Consider the following 13,220-nt stretch of genomic DNA (forward strand, 5'->3'; position numbering starts at 1 on the left):
GGCCTGTTTCCTGCTCGCTGTCACTTAAATTCGTTTCCCTGGAATCTGGGCCTACTGCAGCTGTTCCTCCTTCACTGCCCTGCCTTTCAGTAATTTTTTCTTCTTCCGCTTTTTTCTCTCTATCAACATCATCACCATCAGCTTCCTCTCCAAGTACGGAAGTTAAATTTTCTTCTCCACCTGGTGCTCTATTTTGTGACCCTTGGGAATCTTGTGGAGCTGTTTCAAGTCCTTGTGATGCAAGCGGAAGTTCAGCACGATTCCCAGGACCTGACTTCTCATCGTTTGCAAAACCGCCGCCCGCACCGCACCACAGCACGCAGAGGGCACACACCAGCAGCACACGGCCAGTCATCATCATCGCCATCACTCCTGTCACTTGCGTGCAGCCTTCAGCAAAAGTAACACCACGTCAACGCAGAACCGAAGGAAAAAGAAAATAAAAGTCACACAACCACTCACAGCCAAAGTAACAAACAGCAGAACTCGCACACCGACCCGCAAACAGAAAGCTAAAAAAGCTGAAAAAAACACAAAGCACAATAAAGTGTCCGGCAGGGATCCCGGAAACAATTAGAGAAATTCATTCGGCATAATTTTTATTTCATGTGCCAAGCAGCGCAATGTAAACGAACTTGTGTTTTTGTATATACATATTGCCCGCACCAAGAAAAATAAATTAAAGTAAAAAAAAAAAATGATTATACTGCTTCACGAGCCCACACAACATCCCTCACATTTCGTGCGGCATCCGGCCTTTCTCTCCAATCCTCCTCTTGTGCAGTCCGTGGGACGCACAGCAATGAGGCCGTCACCGCGTGTGGGCAACAAAAAACAAGACAAAAAGAAGAAACATGTCACTCATGAAAACGTACAGCAAACTAGCATTGGGGGAAAACACAGGAATGCTGATTATTCCAATAGGGCAAAAGCAGCAAAAATAAATAACTAAAAGAAAGTAAAAAAAAAAAACTTAAATTATTGACAAAACTCAGTGGGTAATGCTGGCAAGCTGCACAGTTATTGTTCCACGAAAAACCGCAGTTCCACCCTCCCTCACACCTCCGCAGAGTGCCGCAGCGCCTCACAGCCCCAGAAACAGAAGCAACAACACCCGAGACAGACACCCATGCACGGTGCTGTCACAAATTTCGGCCATGGCCAACAAATCCGTGAAATGCCCGTGCTCACAAAAAACGTTGCTCACAAGTGATGCTGCGTCGTGCTCCGATGGGATCTCTGGTTTCTCGGACGTTGTGCGCAAATAATCCTGTGCGGCATCACCGCCACCCGACACGTTATTACTCGTTCAACATTTGCTAGGGCCGTGCTGGGCTCAGGCGTGGCTGTTGTACCATCCAAGGACATTAGATCATTGTTGCTGAGTGAATCGGGGCCGCTATCCGTGCCCACGGCAGTGCGGGCATAAGTCTCCTATTCATGGCCAACGTCTTGTTATTCGCTGGCGACTGTGTTGGCGGTGTACGGCTCGTTGTATCTCGCTGAGCGTGCGTCTGGATCCGCCGCGCTGCCACTCGACTCCCCGGACAGCCGAGCTCCCTGTGGGGCCTCACCGCGCAGCTGCCGGCAGCCTTGCATGATCCTGCCGAGCGGAGTGTCCTGCCACTGAGCATGGCCACAGACGGTTCCCAGTTCTCCGCCTGGCAGCAGCGTCCCAATCGCCCACACGAATCTTGGTGGTAACGGACTCCCTGTCGGCGATGGAGGCGCTCCGTCTTGGCTCGCTAGCGGTGCACGATGAATTCACCGAGGCTATTTGTACCGTGCTGCTTTCACAGGTGGATCGAGGTCACACAGTTGGCTCAACATTTTCCCCATGACACTGCGGAATCCCACGCAGCGTGACAGCGGACGGTGACGCCGTCATGCCACGATCCCTCCCGCAGGACTGCGTCAATGCCTGGCACGTGGGCTTCCTCACTGCAGTCGGGCGGCGGAACTTGAAGGATGCCCAGGAGGAAAAGGAAGGCGCGCACACCGCGTGACAGGCGTTTCTCGGTGTGGCGAGGGCTCTATTCCTGCTGTTGGCCCGGACATCGTGCCCCGAGTGGCGGCACCGCGCGCAGGCGCGATGCAACTCCTGCCCTCTCTTCGCCAGGCCTGCGCTCGCCCTGCGGATCACAAGGGACCCTCTCTGTGTCAGTGGTGCCGCTCTCTCACACTGAGGAGAATGGCCCGCCTCTCCCGGAGCTTCTTCCCGACGTGAGCATCGCGACTCCTTTCCGACCAGCGAGCGGCGGATTGACGTCCTCCTGCCCAACCTGCGGCAGAGTGCGCTCGTTCATCCACAATATGAGGGCACATGCCCGACGTGCTCGGCCTGGCGTTCCAATGGTTTGAGAGAGCCTCCCATGCGGATGCCGCGATTGTTTCACCGTCTTCCTAACAGGCGTCTCGCGCACAGGTTGCCACCAAAGCTGCCAGGCGTGCCAGCAGGCAAGACACGCAGGAAGCACAAACGCGGGTACTCGAGATGGACCAGGCACTTCCGCCAGCGCCTCGTCACGGACGCCACGGGCTGCTGATCCCACGACGGTCCACGGGAGACTCCGCTTCACCCACTGCGGGAATGCCAGCGTCATTGAGAATATGGACTGCGACTGTTTGGGACTGCCCCAGACTGCACGACGGCCCGTTTGCGACGGCATAATCGCCACTTTTGTACGGACGGCCCTTGCGCTACTCACTTGTTGTTTTAGCAGCAGACAACAAAAACAGGATAACAATTTGCTTTGCGATGAATATTGTCTGTACTTCCTGCGGACCAACAATCCACGTGGTGTGCGAGGATCTCCTTTTTTTATTGTTACTTTGCTTTTGTGCTGCTGTGTGCGCTGCACCCTCTTGTGTGTGTGCGTACCCTCCGTGAGGGGTGCAGGCACGACGGACCGCTCTCGCCGTGTGTGCATGCGGTGGAGCCTTGTGTGCCGCTCCTGCTTGCTTCTCCCTCCTCCATCTGTGTGTTGGTGGTGCGGCAGGGCTGTGTGTGTGCGTGTTGCCGTGGATTGGAGTGTGTGTCGTGCGTGGTGTGCGGCGTACGGTGCATGCCTGGCTGCTGCCCTCTCCTCATGTGGTGTGCCCTCTGTGTGTGTCTGCTGCGCCTCTCGTCTCCCCTGTTGCTCTCCATGTCCCTCACTGTGCAGATCAGCTCCACACCACTGAACGACCACACTCACGATGATGACGATGTGCCGTCTGCTGTGCGCCCTGTTGGTGCTCGCCCTGTGCTGCTGCCCGTCCGTGTGCGCAGAAGAGACTCCGAAGGATACTGAAACGGTTGAAGAGTCTACCGAGAGGACCACAACGATGACTGCAACACAGCCACAGGGAGCCAGTAAGTCACTGTCGCCAAGTACGGTGTCCGCTGCGGATCGTGAGGACATTCAGCCAGGGACACTAGAGTCAGGAGAACATGTGACCAGTCACTCGGGCTCGCCAAGGATTTTGTCCAGTGCGGAAAAGGGAAAAGTTGGCGAAGAGGGACCGAAATCGGATGAGGTGGCTGTTATTTTACAGGCAGAAAGTAGTGATGTTGCGAAACGGCTAAAAGGTGAGAAGACACTATCCGAGGAAGGAGCAACTAAGGAGACTGACGCTTCTGCCGAGACAACTACTACGACCACTACAACACAAGCACCAACTACAACGACCACGACTACCACTGCGCCAGTGGCGCAAATTACTACGACTACAGAGGCGCCAACTACGACGACCCGCGCACCGTCACGTCTTCGCGAAATCGACGGCAGCCTCAGCAGCTCTGCGTGGGTGTGTGCTCCGCTACTGCTCGCCGTATCCGCGCTGGCGTACACCGCTGTGGGCTGAAGAGGTGTGTGCGGGCTGTGCGTGCCAGCACTCAGCCACGGGGACATGTGTGCGTCTACTGTGGTCCGATGTACTAAACATGATAAAGCAATGATTGTGTTTTGCTTCATTTGCTTCCGCTGCCGTGCTATGTGCTCCTTGCCGCTCCCCGCATCCGTCACGTTGAACGCATCCCAGGCACACTCATATGCACGACAGGCACGCAACTGTTTGCGTGGAATCACATTTGAGGATGGGTGCATGCGCGCTGGACCCATACTGTGCAGCTCTTTTTTGTGTGTGTTTTTACATTTTTTACTTTATTGCTGTGCGTTTACCTCCGTTTTGTTTTTAATTGCTTCGTGTGTTTTTTCTGTTTACTTGCTGCGGGGCGTTGTGTTTTGCCCTTTCACTGTTTTCAACTGCCTTATGGTGTGTGCGCTGCTGGGCTGCCGCCATTTGTGACTTTGCGGTGGCTGTGCGTGGTGTGTCGTCTCTCTTTTGCTTTTGCTCTGCGTTGACGTGTTGTTAGTTTGTGCTGAAGGCTACACGCAAGTGACGGGAGTGATGGCGATGATGATGACTGGCCGTGTGCTGCTGGTGTGTGCCCTCTGCGTGCTGTGGTGCGGTGCCGGCGGTGTTTATGCGAGGGACCACGACAGCAACGGACTGGTTGGCAGCATGTCTTCGGGAGTGTTGGGTGCGAATTTGCCCCATATGCCGAGTGGTTCTGATAAGAATGCGTTCATGCTTCCTATGCGGTCTGTCTTGCCAATCACTGTCGCTGAGGCTTTGAATGAGAACGATGTTTCTGTTCCAGCCGAAGAGGATGTGGATTTAAGTTTGAATGCAGGTTATCCCCATGCTGCTGCTAATGGAGGTGGAGGTAGGATTGGAAATACGACTGGCAGTCATGCTGGTGGCAGCAAAACTTCTGGTGGTGGAATTGGCAGCCCTGGTGCAGGTGCTGTCGGTGTTCAAGGTGAAGGTGCCCAAAGAAGTGGTGGTGGTGTTGATCCTAACGGAAGTGGACATTCTACTTTGGAAACTCTCGGTAGGGAAGCAAATGGAAAAGGGGGAGATCAAAGCGGGGTGAGGACAGAAGAGAATTCCAGGAACCCTCCAGCAGAACTGTCATCGTCAGTACAGTCAAAGCCACCACTAACACCGCCAGAACCAGCGGGAGTACCACAAATACAACATGCCCCACAACTATTACCGCAAAAAGCACCAGAAACAGCGGAAGCATCACCATCACCGGCAGTTTCGGCAGTAGATAGAGGCACGCCGGAATCAAGGGACTCACAGATTTCAGGCAAAGAAACTAAAAAACACTCAACTTCAGAAGCCAAAACGGAGCCCCAAATAACAGAAAAGTTTTTAAATGGTGGTCTGACAGAGGAAAACGGTCAAGAGGCAACTAGACCGAACCTTGCGAAGAATGCAGTTACTGACACTCCAACGAAAACAACGGCACCATCCCTCTCTACAAGTGGCACTGGTGATGTCCAGACAACAACGGACACGGTTGATAACGGTGCTCAACGGCCTAACACCAAAGAACCACAAGACGGGCTCGAAGATGGTAATACCAACGTTCCTCCTAGAGCTAGTGGAGCGGCACCACAAACAGCACTAACAGCCACCATCACTCAAAAAAATCATACGAAGACTATAGGCGACAGCGACGGCGGCACCGCGGTCCCCCACACCACCTCCCCTCTTTTGCTTCTTCTTCTTCTTGTCGCGTGTGCGGCTGCGGTGGTGGCCGCGTGAGAGTGAGTGTGAGAGAGCCATGCACCGCCCGCACACACACTCTTCCTTCTCTCTCTGTGTGTGTGTCCCCTTGCATGGACTCTCGCCCTCACCTCACCCCACGAAGCACACACAATAATGTGCCCATTGTATATATGCATGCACACCCATGCAGGCCCGTTGGTGCTCTCTTTTGCACGACACGCACTGCTGCCGTCCTGCCTGGCTGCATGGGCGGAGCACCGTAACTGTTTCTGTTTTGCTTCCATTGCATTGAGTGGGCGACCTCTCTCTCTCTCCCTCTGTGTGTGTGTTTTGCTTTACGGGAGCAATGAGAGTGTGTGTGCGCTGGTCGTCCCACGCTTCGGCTTTTTGTTTTGTTTTGCTTTAATTGTGCTGTAGTTGAGTGCACCCATTACCCATTTTGCTTTTTTTTCTTTTTTGATTGGTGGCTTGCGTTGACTGCGTACGCCTAAATTGTCTTTTTGTATTTTTATTCTTTTGAGCGACTGTAAGTGTCTCTTATCCGTGTCAAGCCATCAATTGTTTTTTTTTATACGTATGCCGTGCGTCAGTTGGTCCACGTTAACCCGTGGCTTGCAGCGCTGCTGGTGCTTCTGCTTGTGATGTGTTGTGCATGCGGGTGCTTTGCTGCCAGCCTGGCGTGCTCCTGCTCCACTGACAAGGCGATGCGTGCCCACAGGGCAAAGTCGATCCCGACTGTGCTGAGAGAAGTGTCCTTTTGGAGCAGAGGGAACATCGCAGACATGCACCGTCATTGGGAGGAATGGATGGGCGCCCACCCGCGTCAATGTGTCGACAAGGGAGCTGGATGGTACCAAGAAGTATTGCAGCTCAGAGCGGTAGTACGCAATGAATTCATTGAATGAGAATTGCGAATGTAAAGATGATGTTTTTTCGTAATGAGGAAAAGGGAATTTTTCCACTTTGTCATACTTTGCAGCCACTGTTCGTTACTATTCTGAGGACCGTCCGTAGATATGTGGCCATTTTTTCTTTCTTGGATGCCGCTGTCGTGCGAGAGGGAGTGTTCCCAAATAGTCGGATGTTCAGTTGTCGAGGACGGGTGCATTCCCGCAGCGTGTGCGGCAGGGCCTCCCGTGGATTGTCGGGGGCTCAGCGGCTGGTGAGGGTTGCCGTAGCGGAGTGGCTGAAGGGCTACGGCTGTCATTGGAGCTTGCGGAGGTGCGCTGTCCGTTTTTTGCTCGTTGATACGCTTGACATTTTCGGTAGTGACCTGCGCGTGAGGCACTTCTTGGGAATACGGTGGAGCTGTCGCAGAATCCACGTGTGAGGTCTTCTGCAACGATTGGAGTGCCAGAGTTGGTGCATCGGGCGTGTACCTCCATATTGTGGACGGACGAGAAGACTCTGCCACCGATTGGGCAGGGCGACGTTGATCTGCTGCTTGTCGTTCTACGAGGAGGTGCCGTGGACACGCCAGATGGAGGTTCCGGAGGCGGTCGGGGTGGATCCGTCTCCTCAGTGTGAGAGGGACGGCACCACCGACACAGAAGGGTTCCTTGTGATCCGCAGGGCGCATGCAGGCCTGGCGAAGAGAGGGCAGGTGTCGCATCGCACCTTGCGCAAAGACGCGATTCGATGCCCGGGTCAACACCAGGAATAGAGTGCTCGCCACACCGAAAGGTGCCTGGCGTGCGGTATACGCGCCTTCTGCTTCCTCCTGGACATCCTCCCAGCATAACCTCTTGACAGCGGTAAGGAATTCCACGTGCCAGATTGGGATGCCCTCTTGCGGGAGGGATCGTGCCATGACGGCTTCTTCGTCAGCTGCCTCATTGCGTAGTATACCGCAGTGTGATGGGGAAAGTATAAATTCTACAGGATGGCCTCGCTCCACTAAGGGAAGCAGCATAATTAAAATCTCTTCAGTAACGCGGTCTCGCATGGTCAATGGGCAACGGAACGCCTCAATTGCCGACAGGGAGTCCGTCACCACCAAGATTCGTGTGGGCGATTGGGATGTTCCCAGACGAGGAGGTATGAGATGTCTAAATCCATTTTCAATGGAAAGGCACTCTGCTCTATATGAGCATGCGAGCCTGCCAGCTGCTGCACGATGTACCTCCACAGGGAGATCATTTGCCGCGGTGTATTCGTATAATAGTGCAGTGGATCAATGTGCGAGTTCAGCGAGAGAGGAGGGACTGTCCATCCATAATTCAAAATCACAATCTCCTAGAGAGGAGTAAATAGAATCAAAAGCCGTGCGCCTGACATCGTCAGAGGCGTCGTTGGCAAAGGGTCGCTGATAAAATCTCACTTTGTTGCAACTCACAATGTCCCAGGAAAAAATTCGATGTCGAATAAGAGGGGAGCGCGAAGGTGGTTGCGGGGTGTCCCAATAATGTTACAGACGCGGTGTAATTCATTAATAACAGCATCTCTCGGAAGCGGGATTGATGTCGCCGCTTTCCCATGCATGGACAGCGGCATAGGTTCCGAGTAGATAAGGGAACGCAAATCCTCGTGGTCATGGAGGCGTATACAGAGTTAGTATTGTGTGAGTGCACGGAGCCAGAGTATCTTCCGGAGCCGGAAAGATTGGCTTCCAAGTAGACAGATGTATCTTCCGTTGCTGCGCCAAGGAAAAGAGATGTGTTACAACTGTCGCGGTACCGTACTTCCATATTATGGAGGTAGTTGTAGGCAAGGCATGGGACAATTGTCTCGCCACGATATAGTGACACACTGTGGACGTATCCAATCGAAAAGAATCGCATGGTGAGATGGGACGCACCAGATTGTGCGACCAGCTTCAATTGGTAACGGCGTAGCATTGTCTGCTTTGCAGCGGTGGAGGCGTGCGTGCCAAAATTAAGGTGATCAATCGTGGTGCCCAGCAAGCGCACTGGGCGTGGCTGAATGCGTAGTTGCCCATTGCCAAGGTGGAGATCGACTATGTCCTCTTCAGAGAGTGCGTGTGTGTGAAGAGATGTAGAATGCAGCAGCTTCGCTCTTATCAACGTTGATTTTTAGGTTTTGCTCGGCAGCCCATTTCGATAAAAGGAACAGGACGGGTTGCATCGCCGCAGCACATGCATGGATGTCCACACCTGAGGCAACAAGTGTGTGTTCGTCAGCGTGCATGAATGCAGCGGCAGAATAGATGTTGTCCATGCGGTGCAGCCGATCATCCACACAGTAGAGGGAGAGTTGGGGTCCCGGGACGCCGCCTTGCGGTACTCCGGCTGAGGTGAGTTGTTTCCGGGAGTTCTGTTCGCGAGTGCACACCCCAAAATGGCGGCCCCGCAGGTAGTTGTGCAGCCAGCGTTTGGTTCGTGGGCCAAGGCGCGGAAGTCTGTCAAGCATGCCGAACAACTTCCCATGGTCAACGGTGTCGAAGGCAGTCAAAAAATCAATCAAGACTACGAGCGAGCGGTGGCGACGAGGGTGCCTTGTGGGGGCGCCGCCTCCAGGGCGCTCATACTCCACAGTGCTGAACTCATGCAATCCACGGGTAATTCTATCAATAACAAGTGCCACCACGTCCGATGCAGAACGTGAAGGTGCAAAGCCAAATTGACGTGGGTGGTGCGGCAATAACGCTGACAGACGGCGGTGAATCATTCCTTCGGTTAATTGTAGTGAAACAGGGTGTAGCGTGATAGGTGTGTAACTCTCTGGGCTGCATGGACCTTTTCCCAGGTTTGGGGATAGGAATAGTGTCCACCGTATTCCAGGAACAAGGCAGGCTGCCATTTGCGAGGGAGTTGTGGATCATCGTTCCAATTGTGTGCCGCACGCAACGGGCCCGAGACGGTGCAGGAATTCATCCAACATGTTGTCGGGGCCAGCGGCCGAGCCGAGCGAGGAGTCACGGATGGTCACGTCAATTTCATACGGCGTGAGAGGCCGATCCATTTCCCGGTCACCAGGAAGCAATGGAGCGCGGCGTGCAGCAGCAGCAGCATAAGGTGATGTGGCACGTGAAACCCGCACAAAATGACGGACGAGCAGATTTGCCTTTTGACGAGACAGAGCGCAAACGCGGTCAACATCAGCGCGGAGCACAACCGATTCCAGAGGATGAGGATACGGCGCCGCCATGCCGCGGAGATATCGCCAGCCTGGGCTGGATGAGGCTCCAAGTTTTTTGCGCGCGGGCTTCCAGAGGCATAGCGAAGCCACGGCGCAAGGCCTGATTTTAGTCCCCTCTTTTTCAAGTAAATTCGGCTCGAAGTAGACTGTCTCCGGGTGAGGCAATGTGTGCTTTGTATGCAGCTTCGGCGGCGATCTCGGCTTGCTCCATTTCGTGTGTCCATATCTTTTTGGGGCTGTCACGGCTGCCGCGCGGGATATGGCGATCAGCCGCTCGCAAGATGCCTCTGCGGATGTACAACCATGTGGGCGCGGTGGCAGGGAGTGTTTCACACAACGAGGTGGAAGCAGGCCAATCCGCTTTGCGCAGAGCAAAGGTGGCTTCCTTCCGTCGAGGCAGCGTGTTGGCTAGTCGCGGAATGCCATCGCCCATCCCTACCGAGTAAGATATTCAGCAGTGGTCCTAATCCATGCAGGGAGTGGATGTCCGGTGGGAGATGCGTAGTACGCGATACGCAGTAACGTCAGAGGACGAGACATCACGATGTGTGATCCGTGTTGCCTGCGCCGGGTCATTTGCCAGTCCGAAATCCATATCAATTAAAACGGCGGCAAAGTTCTCTCCTCCAGTCGTTGATGGTATGTATGACTGTCCCAGAGCTCATGATGTCAATTCGGGTCACCCGCGATAATGGCTGCGGGGACGAAGCGACGGAAGATATTGATAAATGTAGAATCTTGAACAGTTTCCATGGGAGGGTTGTAGAGGTTCACCACGAAGATGCTGCGACATCCCTGATGAGTTGCACGGACAGCAATGGTCTCCAGGAGGTCAGTGCCAGGGAGCGACAGGCGCTCGCACGGTAGAGAGTGGCGCACCAGAATGGCAACGCCACCACCGCGCCCAGTGCGGGCCCGAAGGTAGTCATTATGGCCAGAAACTTTTGTCGCTACGTCACTGCGATTATTTATTTACTGCAGAAGAACGGTGTCAGTTTGATGCAGCTCCCATCCCGCAGCAAAAGCATTTTTTTTTACGGACGAGAGGCCTGCAATGTTAAGCCGCCAAACAGTGATGTAGCCATCCTCCTCGGTGCCAGAGTTCTTGTGGACGTCACCGCAACGGGTGATATCAACGGAGTGACCGCTTCAACTCCCCGCACCGGGCATGGCGTGGAACCCTCTCGAGGGTGGAGTCGTCTTGGTCTCCGTCGTGCTCGCAGCAACGCCCTGTTGCGGAGTTCTTGTATGCAACCAGAGCCCCAGCACCGCGACAATGCGCGACGCCATCGCTGGGGCCCAGGAGAGGCCGCAGTGCCTCCTGCTGTCATCCGGAATCTTTGTTGACGCCTTCTTGCGGACAAGCGCCCATTGTTTCTTCCAAACAACGCTGCACTCCCGCGACGCATCTTGCGCTGTGAGAGGCACGTCCCTCACCACAACCGGAGTCGCCCACGCGCCGTCGGCACGCACCACATCGTCAAGAAAAGAGCATGAATGTGTCAGGGTGACAGCAACGCCTCCGCTGGAGAGTCGAATCACAAACATCACCAGCAGCGCCGCAAGCCACGGGTTGCCGTGGACCAACTGACGCATGGCGTATGTCGAAGGAAAACTTAGTGCCTTCACAAGAATAAGAAAGAATAAAACTCTCCCAAAGAAATATGAGAATAACAATAAAAGATTAAAGTGTCCGCAGTAAACGCATGCCGCAAAGCAAAAAAAGTGGAATGGGTGCACTCAACCACAAAATCAAAAAGAAAAACAAAACAAAAAGCCGAAGCGTGGGACGACCAGCGCACACACACTCTCATTGCTCCCGTAAAGCAAAACACACACACAGAGGGAGAGAGAGAGAGGTCGCCCACTCAATGCAATAAAAACAAAACAGAAACAGTTACGGTGCTCCGCCCATGCAGCCAGGCAGGACGGCAGCGGTGCGTGTTGTGCAAAAGAGAGCACCAACGGGCCTGCATGGGTGTGCATGCATATATACAATGGGCACATTATTGTGTGTGCCTCGTGGGGTGAGGTGAGGGCGAGAGTCCATGCAAGGGGACACACACACAGAGAGAAGGAAGAGTGTGTGTGCGGGCGGTGCACGGCTCTCTCACACTCACTCTCACGCGGCCACCACTGCAGCAGCCGCACACGCAACAAGAAGAAGCAAAAGAGGGGAGGTGGTGTGGGAGACCGCGGTGCTGCTGTCACTGTCGCCAGGCATCGCTGTGCCACCTGGTTTGGAGTCTGTATTTGGTGCTGTTACCGAGCCTGCTGTCTCAGAGGCCACATTTTCTGTGCTGTCAGAGTCTTTGTTAAAATCGTGGGTCTTACTGATCGGTGTGGCGTCCTCAATGGAGGGTCGGCTCAATTCATTGGCGGTAGGGTTGCCTTCTGTGCCAGCGTCAGACTGCACGGCCTTAACTGATTTAGAGCTGCTGTCATTCTGCTGTATATTCTCATTATTTGTTTCGCCACTTAATATTGTTTCATTTATGGTGTCCAATTTACCGTCCTGTTGGTGGACTTGTAAAGTGGCCGCGGTCGCAGGCAGGTGAGGGTTGTTTTGATGTTTTTCGTTGTTGCCCTCTGCATCTTTTTGGATGTCAACAACACCTTCCCTTAAGGAAGATGGTGACGTTTCTTCTGCAGTTTTGTCAGACGCTGTCTTTCTTCCGGTTTCTTTGTTAATTTTGTTGTTTCCCGTTGGTAGGTTATTGGGGGTGTCGGCACTTTGTTGTAACCCAGTTTGCGTGGCCTGAAGAGTTGTTTCCAGAGAGCCGGAAGGAGACTTGCTCCCCGTAGATGGAGCTGGCTGGAGATGCTGCTGCGCACTGGCAACTGGTCTCGCATTCGGGACACCTGGACCATCTTCAGCTTCTTCTCCTTGATCTTTACGCGGTTCTGTTTCGACGTTGTGTTCATCTCTTATTTCTTCTTCTTCTTCTGTTTCCTCCTTATCATCCTCTTCTTCCTCGGCGTTTACTCCGGAAGGTGTTCCTGCGGGGTTTTCTGAATTATTTACATTCACTTCTGGTTTTGTTTCTCCTTGCAGTTTTTCTTTACCATCTTGGGGTCCTCCATTACCAGCGTCACCAGTCATCTCGGTAATTCCCTGAGCAACCGTGTCGGCAGTGGGCAAATCTGGCACAGACACCGTGGGAGCTTCTTCACCAAAACCACCGCCGGCACCGCACCACAGCACGCAGAGGGCACACACCAGCAGCACACGGCCAGTCATCATCATCGCCATCACTCCTCTCGCTTACGTGCAGCCTTCAGCACAAACCAACACGTCAACGCAGAGTGAAAGGGAAAGGAGAGACACGGCCGCTACTCCACGCACAGCAACGAGTGGCAGCACTCCAGAAACACGCACGTCGAGGCAGAGGAAATCAGTGCGATTGAAGAACTCGCACACCGCACTGCAAACAAGAAGTTAAGCAAGGAAAAAAAAAGTTGAGTGTCCGGCAGGACTCTCGGAAAGAATAAATAAAATTCATTCGGCAGGAGATTTATTTTATTTCCCAAGCGGCACAATAAGAGCATGTGTTTGT

At 53.7% G+C, this 13,220-nt stretch overlaps 4 protein-coding genes and 1 pseudogene across 4 annotated transcripts, besides 10 other annotated features; 2 read left to right on the top strand and 3 right to left on the bottom strand.

Annotated features, from left to right (window-relative positions):
• Tc00.1047053506139.1 (mucin-associated surface protein (MASP), putative) lies at positions 1–367 on the bottom strand (the record flags this gene model as incomplete). Its single annotated transcript, XM_812449.1, has 1 exon — positions 1–367. A coding segment is annotated over one exon (367 nt), but the record flags the coding sequence as incomplete, so codon positions are not given.
• Positions 1–4,329: a sequence feature (areas not merged during assembly with more than two copies in the genome that could not be assigned to a particular haplotype).
• Positions 671–699: a sequence feature (AT_rich).
• Positions 1,067–1,426, bottom strand: Tc00.1047053506139.2 (annotated as a pseudogene).
• Tc00.1047053506139.4 (mucin TcMUCII, putative) lies at positions 3,199–3,846 on the top strand (the record flags this gene model as incomplete). Its single annotated transcript, XM_812448.1, has 1 exon — positions 3,199–3,846. The coding sequence occupies one exon, from the start codon at positions 3,199–3,201 to the stop codon at positions 3,844–3,846; it is 648 nt and encodes a 215-aa protein (XP_817541.1).
• Positions 4,330–5,143: a sequence feature (heterozygous, non-Esmeraldo-like haplotype).
• Positions 4,393–5,601, top strand: Tc00.1047053506139.10 (mucin-associated surface protein (MASP), putative; the record flags this gene model as incomplete). Its single annotated transcript, XM_812437.1, has 1 exon — positions 4,393–5,601. One exon carries the CDS (start codon positions 4,393–4,395, stop codon positions 5,599–5,601), a length of 1,209 nt encoding a protein of 402 aa, XP_817530.1.
• Positions 5,144–5,779: a sequence feature (areas merged during assembly that could not be assigned to a particular haplotype. This can correspond to areas where the two haplotypes were merged or to regions with more than two copies in the genome that were merged during assembly.).
• Positions 5,780–11,845: a sequence feature (areas not merged during assembly with more than two copies in the genome that could not be assigned to a particular haplotype).
• Positions 6,702–10,782: a mobile genetic element.
• Positions 11,786–12,916, bottom strand: Tc00.1047053506139.40 (mucin-associated surface protein (MASP), putative; the record flags this gene model as incomplete). Its single annotated transcript, XM_812438.1, has 1 exon — positions 11,786–12,916. The coding sequence occupies one exon, from the start codon at positions 12,914–12,916 to the stop codon at positions 11,786–11,788; it is 1,131 nt and encodes a 376-aa protein (XP_817531.1).
• Positions 11,846–12,668: a sequence feature (haploid, Esmeraldo-like haplotype).
• Positions 12,596–12,640: a sequence feature (CT-rich).
• Positions 12,669–12,842: a sequence feature (haploid, non-Esmeraldo-like haplotype).
• Positions 12,843–13,220: part of a sequence feature (areas not merged during assembly with more than two copies in the genome that could not be assigned to a particular haplotype) that runs on past the window's edge.

Source organism: Trypanosoma cruzi, genomic scaffold (assembly GCF_000209065.1).
Source record: "Trypanosoma cruzi strain CL Brener 1047053516259 genomic scaffold, whole genome shotgun sequence".
In the NCBI taxonomy this organism is placed as follows: Eukaryota; Euglenozoa; class Kinetoplastea; order Trypanosomatida; family Trypanosomatidae; genus Trypanosoma; species Trypanosoma cruzi.